At 42.8% G+C, this 26,166-nt stretch overlaps 1 protein-coding gene across 1 annotated transcript; it reads right to left on the reverse strand.

Annotated features, from left to right (window-relative positions):
* Positions 1 to 3,362: 3,362 nt before the first annotated feature.
* Positions 3,363 to 25,931, reverse strand: ATPSCKMT (ATP synthase c subunit lysine N-methyltransferase). The gene is made up of 5 exons (XM_045565976.1): positions 25,897 to 25,931; positions 17,779 to 18,068; positions 14,185 to 14,322; positions 13,099 to 13,149; positions 3,363 to 6,319 (listed from the first exon to the last, which is right to left on the reverse strand). Exons 1-5 carry the CDS (start codon positions 25,910 to 25,912, stop codon positions 6,149 to 6,151), a joined length of 666 nt encoding a protein of 221 aa, XP_045421932.1. The 5' UTR covers positions 25,913 to 25,931; the 3' UTR covers positions 3,363 to 6,148.
* Positions 25,932 to 26,166: the final 235 nt, after the last annotated feature.

The following is a 26,166-nucleotide window of genomic DNA, read 5'->3' on the forward strand; positions in this document are numbered from 1 at the left end:
ATAAGTAAAGTCTTCTGTTTGAGCACAGCAACTTTATTGTGTTATTTAGGTGCAGATACCCTTGCATTCACATAAATATACGTTTTTCCATTTAAATATATGGCATGCACTATCTTTGGGGACAATAAGTTCCTTGTGTTTAATACCTGCTGTGACAAGTGGTATTCCATTCATCGTAAAATTACCTATTTCATAAATGGAGTTCTTCAAGGAACATGATGTAACCTAATCAGATAAGGAGACAGGCTGGGGCGCTCAAGGGTTCGGCGACAGCTCTGCTAGCTCTGCTCCTGCTGGACTCAGGTGCCAGGGCCCTGGGCGGGCTCACCCCTCAGGACAGTGGGCTCCCCGAGCTCAGAGCGGAGCCCGTTACCCTCTTGTCTCTCTCATGGCCGTCGCAGTTCCTCTGGCCTCAACCTCGTGACCTTAACTTCTACTTCTGTGTCCCCAATTCTCCACGTGTACTCTGAGTAGCTCCTCTCATCTCTTTCTGCCAGTCACCTCACTGGCCAGCCTGCTTTTGGCTCAGAGCCCAACCCTGGTCCCATCAGCTGGGCAAGCATTGCGGTGGGGGGACTTTTGGTCCTCATAAGGACTAGGTCACGGGGGGGGGGGGGGCGGGGGGGGCCACGAGGGCGCAGCATCACCTCAAAGAGGATGAGGCACCACCACCAGCGACATATTCCTACCAGGGGCTTCAAGAACAGCCCCCTGGTTCAAATCCGTGCTGGGTAAGCACAACTGTCAGCACCAGCCAAACCCTCTGGGATTTTACAGACGCCGACGTCCTCCTCCGAGCATTCACACCTCACAGCTGGAGTTCTGACACAGCTTATCTTCATTCCTCACCTTCTCCAATATTTTGACTATGTTGTTTTGCAAAACCAGAGGGAAAAACTGCCATAGCCTCCTGTTTGGGGGGATGAGAGTTGTGTGAAACACCTTTACTGCCAACGGCTGTCTCAACGCTTCACAGACCCACGGAAAGGATTCAGGCTAAGACTGGGAAACTCATCATGGTGTTGGGTCATCTTAGGACTCCCTGCCTGCTCGCGGCTGGTCCCTTCTACAACACTCCCACCCAGTGGCCGTCCAGGCCCTGATCTGGCATCTTCTGGGTAAAGAACTCTGCCCAAAGGCAACGCATTCTAACTTTAAATGACTTTATTAAGACTGTGCTTCACACTGAACTTAAACTTCATGTTCCTTTTGCATCCACAAAATGACCTTAGTTTGCTCCCCAAAGCCAATCGGAACAGGCCTAATTGCAAGGAAGCAACTGAGCACAACAGAGTGCTGGTGCTCCCTCGACAGGCAAGTGGGCAAGTGAACTCCCCTCAGAATAAAATTTTTTAAAAAAACTTAAGATAGGAGCACCTCCCTGAGGATGAGAAGGGTGTACAGGACACGAAACCCTGGACACAGAGTAATGTCCATTCCCGTCCTTTCTTCTTCTGCATGCAAATCCCGCAAATATTTGAAAATACCTGTTGTGCTGCCTCTAAACCCAGAGTAAACATTCCCAACCCCCTTGGTTGTGCTCTTAGGATACACTTTCAAGGCACTTTCTTCCCATCTAGAATTCACTTCCGTTTATCAATGTGGCTTCCTCTAGTCCTTTTTCTATTTCTAGTTTTTTTTTTATCGTCCATTCAAAATCACTGTTTGGGGACAGACCGTGCCAAAGGCACCGTCCATGTGAGCCAGGAAGGGGAGGTGCCGAGGAGACCCCTCCCAGGGAGAACCCCCCCATAGAAGGACGGTGCCCACTGCACCCCAACGGCCATGCAGAGGGAGCCCAGCAAACTTCTGGAGCCTGTTCAGCCAACCAGCCCCGACAATCACACTAGGGGGTGGCTGGCCCCCCTTCGCAGCTGGCCCACCAGAGCATCCTCTGGGAGCATGGCTGCCTCCACGCCTGTCCTCATGAGGGCTAAGGAGACGCTGGCTGGAGCCGGCAGACTAGGCGGTGCTGGGGCTCTGGGCTAAGGGTGGCTCTGCACAGCTACCAGCTCCTATGCTTGGCAACCAGCCCTGCCTGCCAAGAAGGCATCTGAGGGTGTTTTCTTCCCTTGGCTTCCCTAGTTCCTTTCTAATCCTGAGAACTAGTCTCTTTCCCTATAAAACTCCCTGTGGTGTAGGGATACGGCTGAGGCTATGCTGTGACGCGCCCTTGCGCATGTCCCCAAGAGCACAATGCCCCCTAGGGTGACTCGGGTCCCTCAGGGGCCATTTAATCCCCTGGGAAGGCCAGCCCAACTTCTCAGCCCTCGAGTCCCCCAAACACTACTCCTGGCAGCTACTCTGTGAGTAGGGCTCTCTGCCTGGGAACTCTCCACCCCTTACACGCTCCAGATGCACCTTCCAGCCTTGCTAGAAAGTGCCTCCGCCTCTAGTCCTTGCCAGAAGGGACAGTGGCCCCATGGTGCCTGCCACTCCACACTGTGGCCAAACAACACAACACCCATGTAAAAGCAGCTTAAAACAAATGGGTTTATCACTTCACTTCATAAAACGTCAAGAAGTAGGAGGCTCGCGGTTGGTTCAGCAGCTCAGCAGCATCCCCAGGACCTGGGTCATTCCATCTGTGTGCTCTGCCAGCCTCAGCATCTTGGCTTCCATCTTCATTTTTCCCCTCGTGGTCACAGAGTGGCTGCTAAGCTCCGGGCATTACCGCCTAACATTGCATGTCCAAAGACAGGAAGGATACTCACTCCTCACGTAGCTCCTTCTATTGGCAACAAAAACCTTTCCCAAAGCTCCCAGCAGACATGTCCTCAAATCTCATTGGCAGGAACAGGGTCACATGTCCACCAACCACCCTGGCACCCACAGCAAAGGGGAATGGAACCAGACAATTGGCAGGGCCCCTGTGATGAACACACTGATCCCGACACCTGAAAAACTAGGGGATCTGTTAGCAAGACAGAGCAGAGAATGGCTCCGGGGTAGGAGGCAAGCAGTGTCTGCACACTTCCTTCCTGGCCCACTGGTGCCCCTGCTCCAGGACAGGCTCTGCACACCTCCTTCCCGACCTGCTAGCTTCTCTGCTTTGGGACAAGAAGCCCGGGTCAGAGGCCGGCAGGCTTTGCTGCCCTGCCCAGCTGGGTGAGGAATGCTCCACTGTGGCCCAGACGACTTCAGGTGTCTCAATAAAGGCTGGTCACACTATGGCACACGGGGCCACAAAGGCGACCAGACACACCACACAACCAGTGGGTATACTTCTTGTGTGTCTGTTTGCTGAAACTTAAGTAGACTCCTGTAGTTGGCTCTGCAATGACAAAGAGGTCTTTCTTGGAATGTGCTCACCCAGGGATAAGCTCAGAAATATGTATAATAGCACATGCTTAGAAGACTGCTGGACTTTAGAGCATTTATTTCTTCATCGTCAGGGCTTCCACACCTTTGGCCATCAGGGAAAGTACTTTGGCAGAGGGATGGCACCCAGCTGCAGGGCTTAAATGTCAAGAATTGTGCATTTCTTCTCTTCTGTGTGGCTATCGCTTGTCATAGTGTACACTGTTTCCCAGCCATGGCCTCTGGAAGAGTCTCTTCTGAAATCTTTTAAACTTGGTTTCACGTACACTTGCTGGAGCTAAGTATTTGCGGGAGTGTGAACACCAGAAGCAACTGAGGGTCTGACAGGGCCACCTGGGCAAGATGGGGTTGTGTTCCTGGGACCCTGCGTTTGGAAGAAGCATTCAGAGGCAGCTTGCTCAAGCCACTGGCCTGACTGTTGATAGAAACCCCCATTTCTACTCACCCCGGGTCCTGTTAGGCTGTATCACTCTAAGCTATCTTTCTATAGTTCTTTTTAATTTTAAATTTTATTAAGTTAGCACTGGCCCCTGATTTCAATCTGCACAGACATTTATAAATCTTCTGTTTGACAGCTAACAATAATAGCTCTCATTCCCAGACTTGTGTCACGTGCAAATTTGATCAATGTCCTTAACCTAATAACTGATAAAAATTCACATGAGCCAGAGAGGCCACAATAACTTCTATAGGAAAATCCTTAATGTACAGTTTAATTAACAAGCCACAATTTTAAAAAGCAATTAAAGATCTTGCAGATTCAATGAATCACAACACTTCTATGAAACGGTCCACCTTACTCTGAGGTTGCAGGACCAAGCATCACTGAATTCTTGAGAAACTAAAGGAGATACTCCAAAAATGGTAAGTTACTAATAACTCTGCACATAGCTTGATGCCTCTACAAATCCACCAGGAACACATCTAGAAAGTTGCTGAATCCCTCCAAAGTTCCACAAAACCCTCCCCTACCACCACTTCTGCATGGCAAGCACCTCCCTCAGGTCGCTCACCAAGTGTGCCCAGACAGGTCACAGGCAGAACTGGCTACAGTGGAAGGTGACAGTGAGAAGCACACACCAAGAACTGCCCTCCCACCAAAACTACACACCACGGGAGAGAACTCGTGCTTCATAAGGAGATCAGGGGCTGGTGGGACAGAAACATGGCAGCCACCAAAGCCTACAGATGTCTGCAACATCCCACTCCTGCTCCCAAACACACACAGCTGCCCTCTGTGCCATCACGCTGTCCATTTCTCTCAGAGAACGTCACACACACTAAGACTGGCTGACTTGTTTGTCTCCCTCTTCCAGAATATGAGTTCCAGGAGGCCAGGGGCCTTGCAAGTCTGTGCACCGTGGAATCACACAGCAGATACTCAAGACATGTTTGCTGAATGAATGAATGAACATGTCCCCAGATGTTCTCATTTAAATGAAAATTATCAAATTGATTGTATTTTTATAAGTTTAAAGATGTGACCACCTTACTTTATTAACTCCCCATTGAGAGAGTTGGGTATTGAGGTTACAGGTGTGTGACTGGGAGTTCCATTTCTCTCCGTGATAAGCAGGGATTATTCAAGCCGCCATTCAATATTCTTTTTTCAGATCTATGAAACATGTCTTCTCACATTCAAAGGCTTTTCTTCATTTGTTGTTTATTTAAATCAGTCCAGTCTCTTCTCATAAACGAGAAATATTAAATAAATGGCTGCTCTCATAAAAATAGTGACTAGCAGAAATAATCTGCAACTTCCATGAATAATCTCTTCCTTAGTGCCTGAGATAACAAGTACCATTTGCAGACCAAAGACCACGTGCCATGGGTTTAACAACCTGGTCTCCAGTCCCCTGCTCAGTTATCACTACCACAACAGCAGGGGTACTCAGGAGGCCCAGGCTCACAGACGGTAAGTCACAGGTCCACGGCTTCCTGCTGATGACAAACAGGGACTGGAACCCAGGTGAGCCTACGCCAAAGCTCACGATCACTTATTTTGCTATTAATCATTACCAACTCCTCCACTATTATGTATCGTCTCTGAATATCATATTTCATTAAATCTAAGATGCCATCAATTGTAGTTGATACACACCTACATGATGTACAACACTGCCAATTAAAGCTATCGAACACCTTCCACTGGAAGATACGTCACAATTTCAGAAAATGTTAAAATGTATATACATGTATACACACACATTTACACACATGTATACACATGTATATACATACATCTTAGATTCAATAAAATACAGTAATCTAGCCTTGGAACAAATTATTCCTAACAGATGTTATAAAATATAAATGCCTCTCTGAATCCTTCAAAAAATTAATTTTGCCATGAAGTACAAAAAAGAAAGAGAGAAAACTTACATATGAATAAAGCTATAGGAAACGGCAAGCATTTGTTAATATGAATACATTACTCTCTTTAAAAATCACTCCTCCTCATCTGTGGCATTAAACCATACTGTTTATAATGTGAAGAGCTATAGACATCTTTCCTATCCATGAACGTGACCATCATGCCTTCATATTTTCATGCAACCAAATGCATGAAAAGGCAGTGAGCATGATTTTTGGAATAAACCATTAAAAGTGAATTTTAAATCTATCTGTTTTTCTTAACTTGTTTGTTTTCTCCTAAAGTTAAGGGAAGTAACAGTAATTTCTCATTCTATACCAAAGAAAAATATGCTCTGTTGCTAGAGACACAGCTGCTGTGAGTCTCCACAAAACCAAAGAAGATCCCAGTGTTTCAGAAAAGCACCCCTGGTAAAGTTTACATTTGAATGACCAACTGGAAGTGTGTTGATGTTCAGGGCCTCTTTGCACCTCCTCTAAAAGTCCTCGCATCATATGCCCACACAGTGTCTATTCCCTCCCCAGTGACGTGGTCTGGCGTCCAGTGCGGGAAAGGGAACCGGCAAGCAATGACTCGCGCATCATTCTCAAGTTCAAGTTCAAGTTTCTTCTGCAACTGCAGCATCTGCGGGGAATAACAGCCATTATTTCAGTGAGCAGTGATTCAAAGGAAATGATTCTAAAAAGTCCTTCTGTGCTTAAGAGTCCCTGAAAATATCAGCATAAAAATTACTACTTGTTAAAAAGATCACTTCGGGGCACAAATACATTATCAAACAAGCCATTCAAATGCAGAAGACACATTAACCACAGTGATAAGAACATCTTCCAGTATCAATTATCAAATGTGCCATTTTTAGCAGATGTGCATCATAGATTTTCAGTTTTCTGACTAAAATCATGATGTGGCAGTCATTAAAATAAGAAACAGCTTTAAATTATTTACCTACTGAAACATTTCAATATACCCAGTCTCATATATTTCAGACATATTTTTCCACATCTTTCACATCCCTGAAATCAGATACATCATACAATTGACATTGTCTTAGAATTATAATTGGCAATATTTTTTTCTTTCTTAATGGCAATGGTGAATCTTAAAATCAACATCATCTAGAGTCAATGAAATATGGTATTATTAGGCCACGAAAAAATATACACATTCTATCAACTTGAAATACAATGAAATATTTCATAATTTTTTAAAAAATGTATCCATAATGTACTGATAATGAACCTGTTTTTATTTTTGTAGAGATGGGGGTCTCGCTATACTGCCCAGGCTGGTCTTGAACTCCTGGCCTCAAGCAATCCTCCTGCCTTGGCCACCCAAAGTGCTGGGATTACAGATGTGAGCCACCATGCCCAGCCCCTGATAATGAATTTCTTGATAGTCAACCTAATTTATATCACTTCTGTATTAATATCATTTTATTAGCAATCTACCAATAAAGAGTTTTTATTGTTTGCTAAAAGTATTGACATTTTAATTACATCAACAAATTAATACCTGCTTAAAAATTTATCTGCAGGTCCTAAAATTATTTACCACCTTCACATCCTAAAAATATTTTTTTCCACTTTCTTCTTTTAACTTGTTATTTTGAGGTAATTTCAAACTTACAGAAAAGTTACAAGAATAGAACAATGAACCCCTGTATGCCTACACAGGGTTTACCAATTTTTGTCATTTTGTCACATTTGCTCGCTTCCTTTCTCTAGGAACATTTTTTCTGATCCATTTGAGGAGAGGTTGCACACAATATGCTCCTTCACCTCTTAATACTTCAGTGTGTTTTTTCTAAGAAAAAAAAACACTCTTTAACATGATCCCAGCACATATATCATATTCAGAAAATGTAACATTGTATTCCAATAATAAAACTCTAACTTTGTCATTGTCCCAATAATGTCCTGTATCACATTTTCCCAGTGCAGGATCCAGTCCAGGATCACTTTTACATTTAGCTGTAACATCTCTTTGTTCTCCTTTGATCCAGAACAGTTCCTCAATCTGCCTTTGTCTTTTGTGACAATAACACTCTTCGGTATCGGACCAAGTGGCCCTCAGCTTGGCTGCTCTGACGTTCTTTCTCACTGGTTCAGCGTGTGTCTTTGGCAACAGCCCGTCTGCAAGGCTGTGAATTTACCAGGCTCCACAGAGGCCCAGGAGGTCCTTTTGCTTTTGATGGTGACATTGACTACTCAGCAAAGGTGGAATCTGGTAGCTCCACAGTGTAGTTACTAGTTCTCCTTTTATAATCAGTAGTCTGGTAGCCCTTGTTGATGATTCTGGCCACAGTCAATTTTTCCTATAATGGTTGCCAAGTGGCAATTTGCTAATCCTGTCATTTCTTCTGGATGTAAGGTTGGCATTCCACCGTAAGGACAAGCTTTCCCTTCTCTCTCCCTCTCTCCCTCTATCTACCTACCTATCACTAAGTATGAACACGTAGATTCTTATTTCATTCAATGGTTTATAATCTATTACTGTTGTCATCTATTCTAATGCTCAAATTGTCCTAATTTGGCCACCAGAAGCCTCTTGCAGCTGGCTTTTCTGTCCTTTAGACACACTCCCATCAAACATTTGAGCACTTCCTTACATTCTGGCGGCACAAAACGTTCCAGGCTTTTGTATCTTCCCTTCCCCAGCCCTGGATCAGCCATTTTTCAAAGATTCCGGGTTCTGCTTACTGAGAAATGATATTTAGAAACCAATATCTAAGCAAAAACTACTCCCTTTAAAAGTAACCAATTAAAGCAAGATGAACAAATCAATAGTGCTTCTGTGAAGGTTTTCTTCCTGACCTCTATCTTATAAAAGTGCTTAGAAAAACTCAACACGACCTGTGGCTAGAGTGAGCCAAAATTCTAATTCTTCATTAGAATCAATACCAAGATAACAAAGATAAATTTCATTAAGGATGGAAGATTTCTATTCTTTTAACAGCCAGTAAAAGATTTAAAAAAAACAAAAGTTTTGTTCCTTGAGGGAAAAATTAAATAAGCAAAGAAAGAGACAATATGCATTTTCCAAAATATCAGAGATTTCTTATGGTAATTTTGTTCATAAAAAGGATAATTGTAAACTTATTCATATCACTATTACTCTTTTCTCTTTTACAGTTTCTTTTATTTCCAAATGATTGTCATATGCTAAGTCAAGATAAACCTAGAAATGAAAGGAGCTATTTCAATCATAAGAAATTAACTGACTAAATTACACATAAATATGCAACAAATCTGGTCCTTGATATCACACACAAAGAGAAGCAGTGATATGTCCTGTCTGTCTAATGGAATTCAAAATTATTCGTACAATTATAGGCTTAAAAGTAACACGAACTCACCATATTCTAATTATATCTTCAAAACTTTAAATGTAAGTAGAAACCAGCTCAAAGGTGGAGGAGGACTCAGCTGTGCCCGCAGCAGCCCCACCCCACAAGACCCCCCTGAACACTTGCTTCACTTGGCTATCTGGGTGACTCACCCCCAGCACTCCCCCCTCCCAGGCTCCTCTCTGTGTCCTTCCTGGTTGCCCCTCATTTCCCAGATCCCAAATGTCAGAGTCCAGGGCCCAGGCCTTGGACGGCTCCAACCCTGTGCTCCCCATAGGGGATTATAGCCACCTGTGGGCAGATGCCTAACAAACCCACATCTCCAGTCACCCCCTTCTCCTCCCAACCCCCAGACTCCTCCTTTGCCATGATCACCGCTTGACATGTCCATGCACACCCAAAGCCCCCGTGCCCACGCTGAACTTCCCCACCGGGCTCTGCCTGCACCCTTCCCAGCGCAGTTCACAGCAATGCCAAACTTCAGGAGCTTGGGCCAAACACCCTGAGGTCTCCCATGATCCCTCTTTGTCTCTGTTCCCCACGCTGGATCTGCCCATGGATCCTGTTCATTCTGTCTCCACAATGCATCCAGAATTTGACCTTTCTCACCAGCCACTGCATAGCCGGGACACCTGCAAGAGCTCACAGCCCGTCTCCCAGCTTCGGCCCACGTTTGCCTTCAGTCTAGTCTTCACGAGGCAGCCTGTGCTCCTTCTCAACCCCAGCGGGTCCCCGCAGTCCTCTCTGCTCACCCCAGGCTCCCGCCCATCCAAGGGCCAGCGTCCTTCCCGCCCCAGCCCTATATCTCCTCTGACCTCCCCTCACTCACACCACACCCCTGCCTGCTGCTCTCATCCCAGCAAGCACACCTTCCCTCGCCCCCAAACATCACCTGTGCAGGGATACTGTCCCTAACCTGTCACTCCCTTGCTTCCGTTGCTCCATAGCCCCTCCCCTCTGTTGGACACTATATTGTCTACAGGTGTCTCATGTAACATCTGCTCTCCCCACCAGCATGTGAGCACCTCCGGGGACGGGGGAAATAATCTGTTTTATTCACTAAAGTATTCCAAGTGCTTAGAGCAGGGCCTGGCCATAGTGACCAGGCTTAATGAATGAAGGAAGGAAGGAAGGATAAATGATTCGGTCATGAATCATTTTTCTTTATCAGACCGTAAGGATGATATTTTCATTCTTCAATTAGTAACAGAATTCGAAAGTAAAATTAGTCATTCTTTGAAGTTATGAAAGTTAATAGCCTTCTCACACATGGGCACAAAGAGATGTAAGAGTCACAGGAAATCAAGAAGTGGGGAGGGGTAAAAATCCAGCCGTCAGGTACAATGAACACTACGCGGGCAGTGGGCACACAAAAAGCCCCGACTTAAGCATCATACAAGGTATCCATGTAACAAAAACATTTGTACCCCTGTAATACTTTGAAATTATTAAAAAAAAGTTAATAGCCTTTTAGGAAAAGTGTAAGTAATGGGTAAGTTTGTACCACACGCATTCATTCAACAACCGTTTACTGGGTGGTCACTCTGTGCCAGTGTCACCCTGCTGGAGGTCTTGCAGAGAAGAAGACAGGCCTGGTCCCCAACCTTGCGCTTACCATGCAGTGTGCGTGGCCACCAGACAAGAAATGTACAGAAGCTTATCTAAGGAAGGGCAAAGTGTGCTACAGGAGTGAAAAATAGGGGACAGTGGCGCTTGCCCCCTTGGGCCATCAAGGACAGCTCTGCGGAGGAAAAGACTGCTGAGGTCAGGAGGTGTCCACTCACTAGGCCCAGAGTGGGAGGACCAAAGTCAGGGGGCAGGACACGGCCCCAGGCTCTGGGAAGAGAAGCCCAGCAAATTCCAGGGGCTGAGAGGACAGAGGGCTGGCACAGAGAGCTGGGAGGTGTGGCCCAGGTGAGGCTGGAGGTGAGTGGGGACCACTCCACGCCAGCCTCGAGGCCACACTGAGGGATTGGGCCTTATCCTTTTAAGTGGCAACAAGTCATATAAGGGTAAACAAGGACACAATTGATCTGTCCTACATTTTGAAAAGATGCTCTTGGTGTATAAGCTGGTGTTAAATGTGGATCTTTACAATCCCAGTGCTGGATTTGCCAGATCCAAATGGGATTCTTCAACCTTTTACATTAGATGTGTGCTTGTGTTGAACTGCTAGGACACCGCTGATTTTGAGCTGCAACTGCACAGAGCTATTAGGGATAATCTGTCTGGTATTAGAAGCAGGGGTGAGGATTTACAACCCCAGGGACTGCTACCTCTAAACTCCTCCAGCGTTCCTCCTGGCTCTCTAAGTATCTACCTGTGCAGCAGCTGCCACGGGAAACGTTTCATGGCACGCTAGCTTTGTCGAGCCACCTAGCCACGAATGGCATAGTCATTGGTACAGCACCCTCTCCCTCTCCCTCACTGCCTCCACTTAGGCAAAGCTTGATGAGGTTGAAAGTGGGGGCCCTCCACACATGAAATTCAGCCTCCCAGACCATCTGGCCCTCTGCACCCCTGATCGATCCGCCAGTGTGGAAAACTGCAAGCTGGCTGAATCTCCGTAACACCGGGAATGTGGAAGCTTCGTGCACTTCAGCTGCTCCCCTTCTTCCTTGGGAATGGTGATATGCTACCAGTCCCTTACTGAAGATTTCTCTGTGTACTGAAGAATGGGCAATAATTGCAAAAGCATTCATCAAAATAATAAGACTCTATTTCCCCCGAGCGAATAGCTCCAAAAACTGACTCTGCTTCAAATGTGACAAGAAGCAGCAGGACTCCACGTCGTGTGGCGATGACGACTACCAAAGGCCACTGCTGCCCCCTGCTGGGACCAGGCAGCCATGGTCTCATGATCCACGGCTCACTTCCTCATCCTGCCTCTCCAGACAGCATGGAATTCCCAGTAAACACTAACTTCCTAATTTTATAAAGTATGGATTCAAATTAAAGTTACGTGTCTCTAAAAAGCTAACTTCCATTTTAGGAGGAAAGCTCAAACATCATAATAAGTAGTAAATTACCACCAAAATTCCACATCAATTCTGTGATCCCAAGTGGGTTTTTCTTTGATGACCAAGGGCTGTGCCCTTCTACCTCACCTCACTTCTCCAACAAAAGTGTAGACACCCGAGTGTGGTTTTAATTTTAGGTCTAATGAGAATTACAAACACATAGAATACTGTTACTTTCAAGAATATTTAACAGCAGTGTTTCTAAATTGTCTTTAAAAGTTAAAGAATATGACATTACACTGAAGGCTTTAACAGTTTCTCAAGCATTGAAACATCTTATATAAAAATTAAGGTATAAATAAGAAAACAAAAAAGTAAACTTGCTTTCTTTAAATTAAAAACTGTATCAGTTATAAAGTGGCATTTCAGCCAACATCCAATTCTGCCAAGATTATTATGGTTACAATTATAGACTCTGAAAAGTGAAAAGGGATCTCTTTCCATGGTCTGTAAACCAGTAATTACAGTAAAGCGTCCCACCATGACCATCTTTCCACAGGCTAAAGAGGACTATTTTCAGCACAATGCTGGGGTATTTTCAACTTTGAAAGTACGTAATCAAAGTTCAGTACTCTGTTCCTTGGAAAATCAGTAAACTGAGGTAAATTGAAACTCATCAATGCTCATTCACCCTGAAAATTATCTTCCTGCAAGATTGGAGGAAGGATCGATTCCAAGGGAACATCCCATTAACCTTCCCAAGCGATTTCAGCTGGAGGCGAGTGAGCGGCCCTAAAACTGCAAACTGCATTCGACACTGGGACCTCATAAAGCAGCTTCCAAACTGGAATTTTTAAGGCTTAGGTAGATCATTGGGAATTTTATCTGAAGCCAAAGTTTAAAAACATGGCTGAATCTTTTATGATTAAACTTTTAAGGCTCTGCAATATTTTATTGAACCAATGAACTAAAACCTGGTGCTCCCTAAAATCTCTGGGAGGCCATCGCTTTGCACACGGGTAAGGGGTGAACGTTGGAGCTGGAAAGGTTTTGATGCCACCTGACCCCAAACAGAGAACAGGAAAGTGCGTACTCACCATCTGGGGCACACCAAAAATAACGACGTTCGAGTACTGCGAAAAAGTAACCTAAATGAGATGAGGAGACAATCGGTAGATTAATCATAAAAAGCCATACATGAAACTTAACTTGTTTCATAGAAATGTCAGCCATTTTCCAGTTTGCCAATTGGTGGGTTTGGCAAAGCCAAGTGTCAGAAAGGCCAGTGATGCCTCGGTGACCAACTGGGGCTCGAGCCGGCAGCACCCGGCCCACGAGTTCCCACTCCGCTCCACTCTATACCAAACCAGCTTCACACGAACTCAGGGGACTTCGGAGCCAGCTGTTTTCTTATGTTGAACCATCCTTAAAATTCTAGTCCCCTCCTCTTCTCTAAAATACTGTGTAAGAACGCAATAAAATGGGCTTTAGTTGAAAAACTGGGGGAAAAGTGCTTCGCCAGTCAAAATTCTTATTGCCCAATAAAAGTCTTATTTACTCTATAGAGAGCATTTATGTATATATGGTATGAAAAACAATGCAAGCAAAACGCAAATGAATTTTTAAGCAACTGATGACAACATTACAATGGAAAATTCTTATTTAAGAAAAAGCATTTTATGGGTCATTCCTAAAGCAAAATTACAGGGCATTTTTTAGAGTACAAATAACTTTGGAAGTATCTCGTGCTTTATGAGGACAAGAAATAGCACAACATGAATGGTGGATTCTTTTCTCTATCACCCACCTCTGTGTCTCTAAATACACAAACACCCACACACACAGAAACATAGAAATGTCTAATGTCTATCAAGAATAATTTATAAGATTTCCAAACGAGATGGAAAATCTCATTATTTTGTAATAAAGAGAAATGAGTACACTTTAATACAGGAAATAAAGTCTCAGAATCCACATGATCTATAATATAGAAAACCTTAAGCTTCTAAAGTAGTCTATCTGTAAAATCTATCCATTTAAAATGTGTACACGTTTCATTATGCCAAAATATTCACTTGAATTTTAATTATTTTTCAATACATTTTTCAGTTTTCAGTCATACTAATTATGAACAATAACATTTTTCACTGGATTTCTCTAACACCATTCTTTGCTCTACGTACCTTCCACAAATCCGAAATATAAAACTTGGCAGAGCCATGCACACCTTCTCGCCAAGCACGGTATCTGGAGTACCAAACTAGCCATGGATTTAATTCATAACCAACAGCTGTGAATCCTTCCTTTGCAGCTGCTATTACCTACGGGGAGAGGCCAGGATTTATTCAAAATAAGAAAAAAATCAACTTACATGGTCAAATGATATGAATACTTCCTATTAATAGTTTATAATCCTAAAACATGCAATCAAAAAGTACCTCCTTGGAAGTTGACAACGACCAATTGGGAGCAATCACTGAAGCTGATCCTCTTACAACTACATAAGAAGTTGCTGAAGAACTCAACACTGATCATTCTACAGTTGTTTGGCATTTGAAGCAAATTGGAAAGGTGAAAAAGCTCGATAAGTGGGTGCCTCATGAGCTGACCAAAAATCAATTTACATAGAAAAAACTCTTCTTGATATGGCCTACGCAAAGAATTTATGACTAAGACACCAAAAGCAAATACAGCAACAACAAGAATAAATAAATGGGACTTAATTAAATTAAAAAGCCTCTGCACAGCAAAGGAAATAATCAACAGAATAAATAATCTAAAAAATGGGAGAAAATATTTGCAAACTATGCATCTGATAAAGGGCTAATATTCAGAATCTACAAAGAACTCAAACAAATTTGGCAAGAAAAAAAATCCCATTAAAAAGTGGGCAAAAGACATGAATAGAAGTTTTTCAAAAGAAGATAGACAAATGGCCAAAAAAACATGAAAAAATCCTCAACATCACTAGTTATCAGGAAAATGCAAATTAAAACCACAATGAGATACCCTTACTCCTGTCAGAATGGTCATTATTAAAAAGTCAAAAAACTATACATGCTGGTGTGGACAGAGAGAAAGGAATGCTTACACACTGTTCGTGGGACTGAAAATTAGTACAACCTCTATGGAAAACAGTACGGAAATTCCTCAAAGAAACAAATGTGGATGTACCATTCGACCCAGTAATCCCACCACTGGGTATCTACCCAAAGGAAAAGAAGTCATTTTATCAAAAGATACTTACACTTGAATGTTTATGACAGCACAATTCACAATTACAAAGATATGGAACCAACCTAAGTGCACATCAACTCATGAGTAGAGTAAGAAGATGTGGTATATGTATACCATGAGTACTACTTAGCCATAAAAGGGAATGAAATAATGTCTTTGCAGCAACTCGGATGGAACTGGAGACCATTATCCTAAGCGAAGTATCTGAGCAATGGAAAAACAAATACCACATGTACTGTCGAGTGACTGGGAGATACACAATGGGCCTACATAGGCACAAAGAGATGGTAAGGTCATTGGAAATCAAAAAGGAAGGAGAGTGGGAGGGGGTGAAGGTAAAAACTTACCTATCAGGTACAATGAGAGGTGATGGGCACACTAAAAGCTCTGACTTAAGTGTTATACGAGTAGACATGTAACAGAAACATTTGTTGATATTTTGAAATAAGAAAAAAAAATTTTTTTTAATGTATCTCTAAAGTTACCTAGCTTTGTGGATAAGGTAATGGCCAAGCCATTTAAACTCAGTTTTCTTGTTTTTTGTTAAAGATTTCACCCTGAGTATCACAAAGATTTCACCCTAAGTATCAGAATAGATGTTTAGGTTTGCTTTTGACAACTCCATAGTTAATTCTGGATTAGGCAACCCTGGGTGGGTCTAACAAAAAATTGCTAAAAATCTGCTGCATCTCTCACTCCGTGGGCTAGCACAGCAGCAGGTGAAATGAATATGCCTAGAAGAATGGTTTTGTGGACAACTATATACAATAAAATATATGCAATAAAAGTAATCTGTCAATGAAAATCTGCAATTATTTACATATTTCCTTAATGTTTCAACAGTCAAAACTGAAAACAGGCAAAAATAAAATAGAATGCATCAGAATAAAGTTAACTGTGGAATCCCACCAGCCTCCATACGGTGGGAGGGATGGTGGGGCTGTCCCAGGGTCTCTCTAGCAGTCTCTCTTGCCCCCTTCTTCAAAGGAGCATCCCTTGACAGAGCTGTCCCACCTAAGGTAATCTCTCAAGTTACTAGAGTACCTCAAGGAAACCATTCTCATGGAAACCACAGAGATACCATTAAAATATGTAAAGTATCAAATGTGGATTTTAAAATTTCCTCCTTATTAACACATACGTCTTCCAATTTCCTAAAATCAAACAGTAGTGGTTGCCAGAGGCAGGGGGGGTGGAGGGGAATGGGAGGTCTTGTTTAACGGGTACAGAGCTTCAGTTTTGCTGGGTGAGAAGAGCTGTGGAGATGAGGTGGTGATGGTGGCACAACGTGAACGCACTCAGTGCCATTGCACTGCACGCCTAAAAGTGGTTAAGATGGTAAACATCATGGTATGAGTATTTTAACACAATTTTTAAAGCAAAAAAAAAAGTTTAAATAAAAAAATCTGATTTACTTTTTAATCTCTTCCTGCTCATTCCAGTTCAGAATCACAAAATCACAGGCTGTGTGTGGGAAGGGGCTGGTGGAAGGTGCTGAGGCCCCGCTGGTCTCCACACTAAACGCTTCCAAAACACCAGCCTTTCCTACCACTGTGCTCACTTTTCAGCTCATTGTCAGGGTGAGGCTAAGAATGGCGCCACCCTGCCCTCGGAGGAACGTGCTCTGAGACACCCACTCGCCAGTCAGTGGCCTTGTGTCTTTATTTATAGGTTCCCGGTTGGGGTCAAAGGGAGATGAAGTAGCTGAAAGTCTGCTCTTCAGCTTAGTGGGGGTTACTCACTGGCTCTTCCTTATTTCAACTCTGTATTACCCCACAGGAATTATTACTTATACACTTACAGACAAATGTAGACACAAACATCTATGATGCAAAAACATAAAATAGTGAAACTCCATTATTTAACATGCTTTTTCTCATTATGCTACCTCTGTCAGCACAAGTATTTTAACAGACAATTTGTTTTTAAGTTTTTTGTTATTATTAATATTTTTTTTTTTAAAGGCAGGGTCTCCCTCTGTCACCTAGGCTAGAGTGCAGTGGTGTGATCATAGTTCAATACAACCTCAAATTCCTGGGCTCAAGTGATCCTCCTGCCTCAGCCTCCCAAATACCTAGGACTAAAGGCACACGCCACAGGCCTGGCCAAATTTTATTTTTTGTAGAGGCAGGGTCTTGCTGTGTGGCCCAGGCTGATCTCAAACTCCTAGCCTCAAGCAATACTCCCACCTCACCCTCCCAAAGTGCTGGGATTACAGGTGTGAGCCATCACACCCAGCCAGGTACTAATATTATTCCCTTCCTGCCAAAGAGACAATTTGATAATTACTAAGTAATGGTTCTTTTTTATCAGGCATGTCTACAAGGTACTTTCTCCTTAAAAAAAAAAATTAAATTTAAGAAAAATGAATTGCAACACATACCTACAGCTTAATCATTTATCCAAAGAAACACAAAATGAAATGACCACTTTTTCAAACTGTCAGATTTAGCAAAGCTTTGCATACTCCGTAAGAAATATAAAGCAGAAATTTTTAACAATGCTGGCTCCAAACCTTAAAATGTTTTAGCAAAACTCACAATACGTCCATCGCCGCTGCCAATGTCTACCAGGGATCCTCTTCTACATCGCAACATCTTCACGACATTCTCAATCTGCTTTGTAGTTGCAGGTACAAAAGGCAAACAAACTTTTCGGAGGGCTGGTGTTACAAACGGCGTAGCTACTGCATACACAGCCACCAGAGTCCCACCAACAATCCCAGTAACTAAGAATCCCCAGTTGCTTTTCTTCAAACTGTTGGCTTCAAAACCTGTGGGTAAAACATGCCTTGGCTGACTTTCCTCTGTAAGCATTTCTAGGGGTGAACCTAGAGTGAGAACAAGCAGAAGATACAGAGGTAGCACCAAATCTGAAATCCAAGATAGTATTTTTTTTTCTATAATTCTTATAGACAAATAAAATCATGCTTTTTAAAGAGAGACAATTTAGCTGAATATACTCTAAATGACAAGTATCAGATCCCATGATGAGTTCTAAATTCCATTAACAAAATTACAGTGTCTTGGGGAAAATTATTCCATACTATTAGAACACTGAAATCTTTTCTTTCCAACATACTGATTTTGTGTCTAGGAGTCATCCTTAGAAAACAATGCTTTCAAACTTATCTGGTAATGTAGTAATTCAATATCCATTAGTACAGGTTTAAACCATGAACTCCTCATTTTTATGTTCTGAACAAAGCCTCACAAACAAATAAGCATAAAAATATGTAATTATTTCCCTATTTCAAATAGGATAAAAGGATTCCACATCAAAATTGGTCTGGCATCTGTAATCCCATTGCACAAGTACAATTTTAAAGTAATAGAGGCAATGAAAATCAGGTTTTGCCAAACATCTTAAACAAGTGTGATAATAAAGAGATTTTTAAAGCAGATCTAAAAAAAAACAAAAAATAATCGTTTCAATATTATCAGTAGTACAGAATAAAGTGAAGAGACTCCAATCACTGATTACAGAGAAATGAATGGTACCTTAAATATCTTCCTCTTGAGCTTTATTCTTTAAAACATTTTTGAGTTTCTGAAATTGATTTGAAATTGATTTTGCAATTGATTAACAAGCACACAACAGAAGGTAAGAGCAGGATCCCTCCAGAGCTGGGACAGATTAGGATCCCAGCTCTGCCACTTTAACTGTGTGACCCAGAATCCCTCCTCCTTGCTCACCCTCGGTTTCCTCATCTATAAAGTGGGGCTCACGGGGCTGTTGTGAAGCTGAAACGAGGGATGCAGGTAAAGCACATAGCACAGGGTGGCACAGAGTTAAAGTTTTCCTGTAACTGCTGTACACAATTTCCACAAACTTAGTGGCTTAAAACAAAACATCTATTATCATAGGGTTCTAGAGGTCAGTCTGGAATGGGCTGGAGGGCTGCGGTCCTTCTGGAAGCTAGAGGGCAGGATTGGTGTCCCTGTCTCTTCCAGCTTCCTTGGTTCTTGACCACACATCTCCCAACCTCTGCTCTGGCAGGACATTGCCTCACCTCACACTCCTGCCTCCTTCTTTCTTTACAGGGACCCTCATGATGACATTGGGCCCACCTAGATAATCCAAAATAATCCCCCATCTCAAGACCCTTAACCACATCTGCACTGGTTACAGGGATCCGAGTGTGGACATCTTCGAGAGGGGCCATTGTTCTGCCTGCCACCCCCGTGAACACCAGAGGCTGGCACACAGCGGTGGGTCACACCCCAGGGCAGCTGGCCAGCCACCAGCATGCTCCTCTCAGCATGGCTTTGTTCTTGATTCCCGAGGCCCCTTTAAATGCATTTTAAAACTGGTTTCACAGTGGAAAACCAACTCGAGGGGAAAAAGTCTGCTACCGGTGCTAGCGATAAAGGTAAAATAAAATTAGAAAGGTGATAGTATTTGATGGAAACCAAAAGCCTTAAATAATTTCAGTTATAATTTTGGCACTGTACAGACGAACTTATCTTGGACATATTGCAGGTTCAGCTCCAGACCACTGCAATAAAGTGAATATCACAATAAAGCAAGTCAAAGACATTTTTTGGTTTCCCAGTGCATATAAACATTGTGTTGACACTATACTTTGGTCTATTAAGTATGCAATAGCATTGCCTATAAAGCAATGTATATGCCTAAATTTAAAAATACCTTATTGCTAAAAAGTGCTAACAATCGTATGAGCCTTCAGTGAGTCCTAATCTTTTCACGGTTGCAGGGTCTTGCCTCAATGCTGATGGCTGCAGGACAATCAGGGTGGTGGCTACTGAAGGTTGGGATGACTGTGGCAATTTCTTAAAATAAGACGATGAAGTTTTCTGCATCGATTGACTCTTCTTTTCATGAAAGATTTCTCTGTAGTATGCAGTCCTGCTTCACAGCATTTTACCCACAGTAGAACTTCTTTCAAAACTGGAATCGATCCTCTCCACCCCTGTCATTGCTTCATCAACTAAGTTCATGTAATAGTCCAAATCTTTTGTTGTCATTCCGACAATGTTCACAGCATCTTCACCGGGAATAGATCTCAAGAAACCACTTTATTTGCTCATCCACAAGAAGCAACTCCTCACCCACTCAAGTTTTATCATGAGATTGTAGCATTTCAGTCACATCTTCAGTTGCCACTTCTAATTCTCTTGCTATTTCCACCATATCCGCAGTGACTTCCTCTGAAGTCTTAAGTCCCTCAAAGCCATCCATCAACTTCTTCCAAACTCCTCTTAATGTTGATATTTTGACCTCCGCCCACGAATCACAAGTGTTCTTAATGGCATCTAGAATAGTGAATCCTTTCCAGAAGGTTTTCAATTTACTTTGCCCAGATCCATCAGAGGAATCACTATCTATGGCAGCTATAGCCTTATGAAATGTATGTCTTAAAGAATAAGATTTGAAAGTTGAAATCACTCCTTTGTCATAGGCTGCAGAGTGAATGTTATGTTAGCAGTCATGAAAATAGCAATGATCTCCTTGTACATCTATCAGAGCTCTTGGGTGACTATGTGCATTACCTCTGAGCAGCAATATTTTGAAAGAAATCTTTTTTTCTGAGTAGTAGGTCCCAACAGTGGGCTTAAACTATTCAGTAAACCATGCTATAAACAGATGTGCTCTCATCCAGGCTTTGTTGTCCCATTTATAGAGGACAGGCAGAGTAGATTCAGCATAATTCTTAAGGGCCCAAGGATTTTCAGGATGGTAAGTGAGCATTACCTTCAACTTAAAGACATCAGCTGCATCAGTCCCTAACAACAAACTAAGAAGCCAGACATTGACTTCTCCTCTCTAGCTATCAAAGTCCTAAACGGCATCTTCTTCCAATAGAAGGCCATTTCATCTACACTGAAGATCTGCTGTTTAGTATAGCCACCTTCATCAATGATCTTAGCTGGATCTTCTGGATGACTTGCTGCAGCTTCTCCATCAGCACTTGCACTTCACCTTGCATTTTTAAGTTAGAGAGATGGCATCTTTCTTTCCTTAAACCTCATGAACCAACCTCTGCTAGCTTCCAACTTTCCTTCTGCAGCTTCTTCACTTCTCTCAGACTACATAGAATTGAATGAAGAGTGTTAGGGCATCACTCTGGATTAGGCTTTGGCTTAACGGCATGTTGTGAGGGGTCTGATATTATATCCAGACCACTAAAACTTTCTCCACAGGCTGTTTTGCTTTCTTATCATTCACATGTTCACTGGAGTAGCACTTTTAATTTCCTTCAAGAACTTTTCTTATGCATTCACACCTTGGCTAACTGGTGTAAGCTTTCAGCCTATCTCAGCTTTTGACATGCCTTCCTCACAAAGCTTAATCATTTCCAGCTTTTTTTTTTTTTTTTTTTGAGACAGAGTCTCACTTTCTTGCCCGGGCTAGAGTGAGTGCCGTGGCATCAGCCTAGCTCACAGCAACCTCAGACTCCTGGGCTTAAGCGATCCTACTGCCTCAGCCTCCCGAGTAGCTGGGACTACAGGCATGAGCCACCATGCCCGGCTAATTTTTTTTTTTTTTGTATATATATTTTTAGTTGGCCAGATAATTTCTTTCTATTTTTAGTAGAGACGGGGTCTCACTCTTGCTCAGGCTGGTCTCGAACTCCTGACCTCGAGCGATCCACCCGCCTCGGCCTCCCAGAGCTAGGATTACAGGCGTGAGCCACCGCGCCCGGCCTTTTCCAGCTTTTGATTTAAAGTGAGAGGTGTGTGATTCTTTCACTTGAACACTTCAAGGCCCCTGTAGGGTTATTAATTGGCCTAGTTTCAGTATTGTTGTGTCTCAGGGAATAGGGAGGCCCAAGGAGAGGGAGAGGAAGAGGGGAAGAACTGTTCAGGCGAGCAGTCCGAACACATGCAAAGTTTGTCAAGTTCATCACCCAAATGGGCACGGTTTGTGGTGCCCCAAAACAATGCCAATAGTAACATCAAAGATCATTTAATCACCATAACAGATATAATAATAATGAAAAAGTTTAAGATATTGCAAGAATTACCAAAATGTCACACAGAGACACAAAGTGAGCACACGCTGTTGGAAAAATGATGCTGACAGAAAACGCACTATCTGTGAAGTGCAATAAAACAAGGTACGCCTGTATATGCAATAGTAGCAGGCTGGCATCTGTTTATTTAAGAAAAGTCAAGGCACATTTGTCATGTCTTACATGAAATTATCCTGTGGGCATTCCAATTGTACAGCACAGTGTTTAAGAGGATTTGAGTCACACAGTTCTGCAGTCTCAGAACTTAACCAGTTGTTTAAAATGAAGTAAGTTGCTATTAAGGCATGGTTTTCTCACCAGTAAGATTTAGAAATAATTATGGTGGTTTTTTTTTTTTTTTTTTTACCACAACGCAAAACTTTTAAAAAAAAATGTAGCAATAATACTATCCTCATAGGGTTATTAGAACAGTTAAATAACATGTAAACTTATCTATGCAAGTTCACAGAAAAAAATAAAGCATACAAAGCACTTAGCACAGACCTAAGAGACTAAGTTATAACTGTTCATTGCTATCATTATTCTCAATACCATCATTCTAGGGGAAGGGCTCAATTTTTTTTTTTTTTTTTTTTTTGAGACAGAGTCTCACTTTGTTGCCCGGGCTAGAGTGAGTGCCGTGGCATCAGCCTAGCTCACAGCAACCTCAAACTCCTGGGCTTAAGCGATCCTACTGCCTCAGCCTCCCGAGTAGCTGGGACTACAGGCATGAGCCACCATGCCCGGCTAATTTTTTTGTATATATATTTTTAGTTGGCCAGATAATTTCTTTCTATTTTTAGTAGAGACGGGGTCTCACTCTTGCTCAGGCTGGTCTCGAACTCCTGACCTCGAGCGATCCACCCGCCTCGGCCTCCCAGAGCTAGGATTACAGGCGTGAGCCACCGCGCCCGGCCCGAAAGGGCTCAATTTTTAACAGCTCTACAGAGATATAATTCATATGCACATAAATTGCCCATTTGACATGTACAATTCAATGGGTTTTGTTATGTTCACAGATTCCCCTCAAGAGGAAAACCCTTATCCTTCAGCTATCATCCCCCCAGCCACCCTCCATCCCTCAACCACTAATCTACTTTTTGTCTCTACAGAGCCTCCTCTTCTGGACTTACAGCAGTGAAATCATATACTACGCGGTATTCTGTGACTGACTTCATTCACTTAGCACAGTGTCTTTAAGATTCATCCATGCTGTACCTAGTATCAGTACTTTAATCCTTTTCGTGGCTGAATAATATTTCATTGCATGGATGTACCACATTTTGTTACCCATTTGTTCCCTGGGTTTATTAAATAAACATGAGTCAGATGATCCAAATTCTATTTCACCAGTGTAGACATGTACCCTTCAATTCGACCCCCAAGCCTGTGTGGTGGGGTCCAGCTGAGGCAGACACAGGTCAGGTTGTGAGAAACTCTATAACATGAACAAAACCCTGTGGGAATAAGGGGGAGGTTGAGGGATGATTGATCCCAATGATGGGACTGATAAGGTACTGGCAGAGAGTCAGAATTTGATTTGGGGTCAAAAGAAGCAATCCTTGGAATGGAAGCATGGAAGGTGGGGAAAGCCTTTTTTGAGTGAGGAGTAAGAAAGAAACAGAAAGGCAGGTCTCAGAATACCAGGCTCAGTGTGCATTTTATTCTACATGTACTGCAATATTTGTATTTTTAAGGAAGCAACACCAGCAGCGTTCTGTCTCACTTTTATGCCTGCAAGTCTTTCAACTTCACAAATATTTGTATTGGGAAAACAAGATCCATGCCCATTGCCTGAGCTTTGGAAGAAGTTTATTATGCAAATCCAATATATGACTACATTGTTAGCTCTGCCCCCCAAGAAAGTATCCATTTTTATCAGTGAAAAACAGTCCCTGAACATTCAAAACTAAAATCAAGACTATTTCTACCAAACTTTGTAATGGAACATGTTTAGAGTCATTAGACTATTTATTACAAATGCATGGCAAGAGATTTCTGTCAGGTGTGCTCTTTGGGACAACCAGCTGTTCTACTAAATAAGAGCTTCCTTCGGTGGCCACTGGCCATTTTCATTGAGCACTTAGTAGTCCACCCGTAAAAGTAAAGGACAGGGTGTGGTCAACTTCTATTCTGTCTCCAGATTGTACCTGGTTATTAACTTCTAATAATGGGTTAAAAACCTCAACAATTTTCAGTGATATATTTGGATCAGCTGGAGCTAGAGACAGTGCCTAAGATGTACAAAAAAGTACACAGGTTTCTTATCCAAGTTCAAGCCAAAGAACAAAGGTCAGGATGAATAATCCTCTGGAATTGTGACCAGCCACGTGTTTAGAGTGGGATTTATATCTAAATGTCACAATATTTAAAAGCTGTTCATTATACACTTGCATATGCATACTAGTTTAATAATTGCAACATATATGTTATATCCCTTAACATATATTCTTTTGTCCCGTAAGAAGCCTTTCTTGTGCTAGTCTAATGTCATTTGTGTCCTTTTGATATATATTTACTATTGATATTAGGAAAAATACCCCCCATCCCAGAGCTTTGACAAGAAATAAACTACACAGAGAATGCCACTGGACATCTTCTATTTTTCACAATTTAATGAGCCAAATGGATTGCAGAATTCATTATCTTGAACAAGGAAACAATCAGCAAAGCTTAAGTGAAATGAGATCTTATTCTAAAACTTTCTATGTCCCTGGAGTCCCTCGAAGCCTAGAGAGTAAGTGGGCCAAACATTAGGAGAGGTTACTTGATCACCAACCATCAAATGACAAAGTCAGTTTTTGACTCTGAAGTGGGGGTTAAATGCTATAACGCATGCATGCATTTCAACATTTATTTAGTACCTAATAAAGGCTGGGAATAACACAACTGGGTAAGTCCCTGTTCTATGGCAGAAGCGGTGAAGGGAGTCTAGAAATCCACAACTAACACTAAGCCTATAAAATATTAATTTGTGATCTCTGAAGAAAGAACAGCATAAAGAATTAGAAGACAGGATATTCTCTAGTTATAGTTGCCAAGAAAGAGCTTTCTGAGGCAGCAAAACAGAAAGAGTGGGGCTCACAGCACTAAGCTGTGCAACTTCATCTCTTACTAACTCTCGTAACTCTTGTACAACCATGGGCAACTTACTGGATCATTTGAGCAAAATGTGGATTTATTTAACAAACTCTTAAACACAGCTTGCTAAGGGCCAGGCACTGTTCTCCCTGAATCCTCATGACACCGCTGTAAGGCAGATAGTACCGTTACTACAAACATTTTTGCAGACAAGGAAACACCAAGGTACAAAGACACCTAGTAAAAGTAGCAGAACTGCGATTCCAACCAAGCAGCGTGACCCCAGTATCCTTATCCCTTAAGACCGCGCTAAAGACTGAGTCCTTTGCCCGAAAGCGCTCAGAACAGCGCCCGGCAGCCGGCAAACGCGTCCGGAGTCCGCGAGCCGATGAAGCGGCACCGCAGGGCGGAGGCAGCGGCGGCCCGGCCACTCCGCACCCACCGCCAGGCCGCGAGCCCGAGGGGCCGCCAGCCGGGGCTCCCCCTCGCGCCCGCACCCGACACGGGCTCCCCAGTGGCGACCTCGGCTCGCCGCGAGCCCCACGTCACGCCCACGGCCTTCCCCAGGCCCGAAACAGCCCGCCATGCCGCCCGGCCTCACCTTCTACTCCCTCCATCGCGAGATTTCCAGCTTTTTTTTTTTTTTTTTTTTTTTAAAACTCCCTCCCCGCCCCTCTTTAAAGGAAGTGGATTCTACCATCTTCTCGGAGCCGGGGGTGGGACGAAGGGAGAAAATAAGTGAATGAGTTCCTCGTTAGGACCCGCTATTCAGAAACCCTCAATTGTAAAGTTTTAAGAAATGACTAAACTCAATCTGCTCTTGACTTGTGTGTTCTAAAATTTCTCGTCATTGTTTTCAAACTCCTCCCCC

This window comes from Lemur catta, chromosome 12, assembly GCF_020740605.2.
Source record: "Lemur catta isolate mLemCat1 chromosome 12, mLemCat1.pri, whole genome shotgun sequence".
In the NCBI taxonomy this organism is placed as follows: domain Eukaryota; kingdom Metazoa; phylum Chordata; class Mammalia; order Primates; family Lemuridae; genus Lemur; species Lemur catta.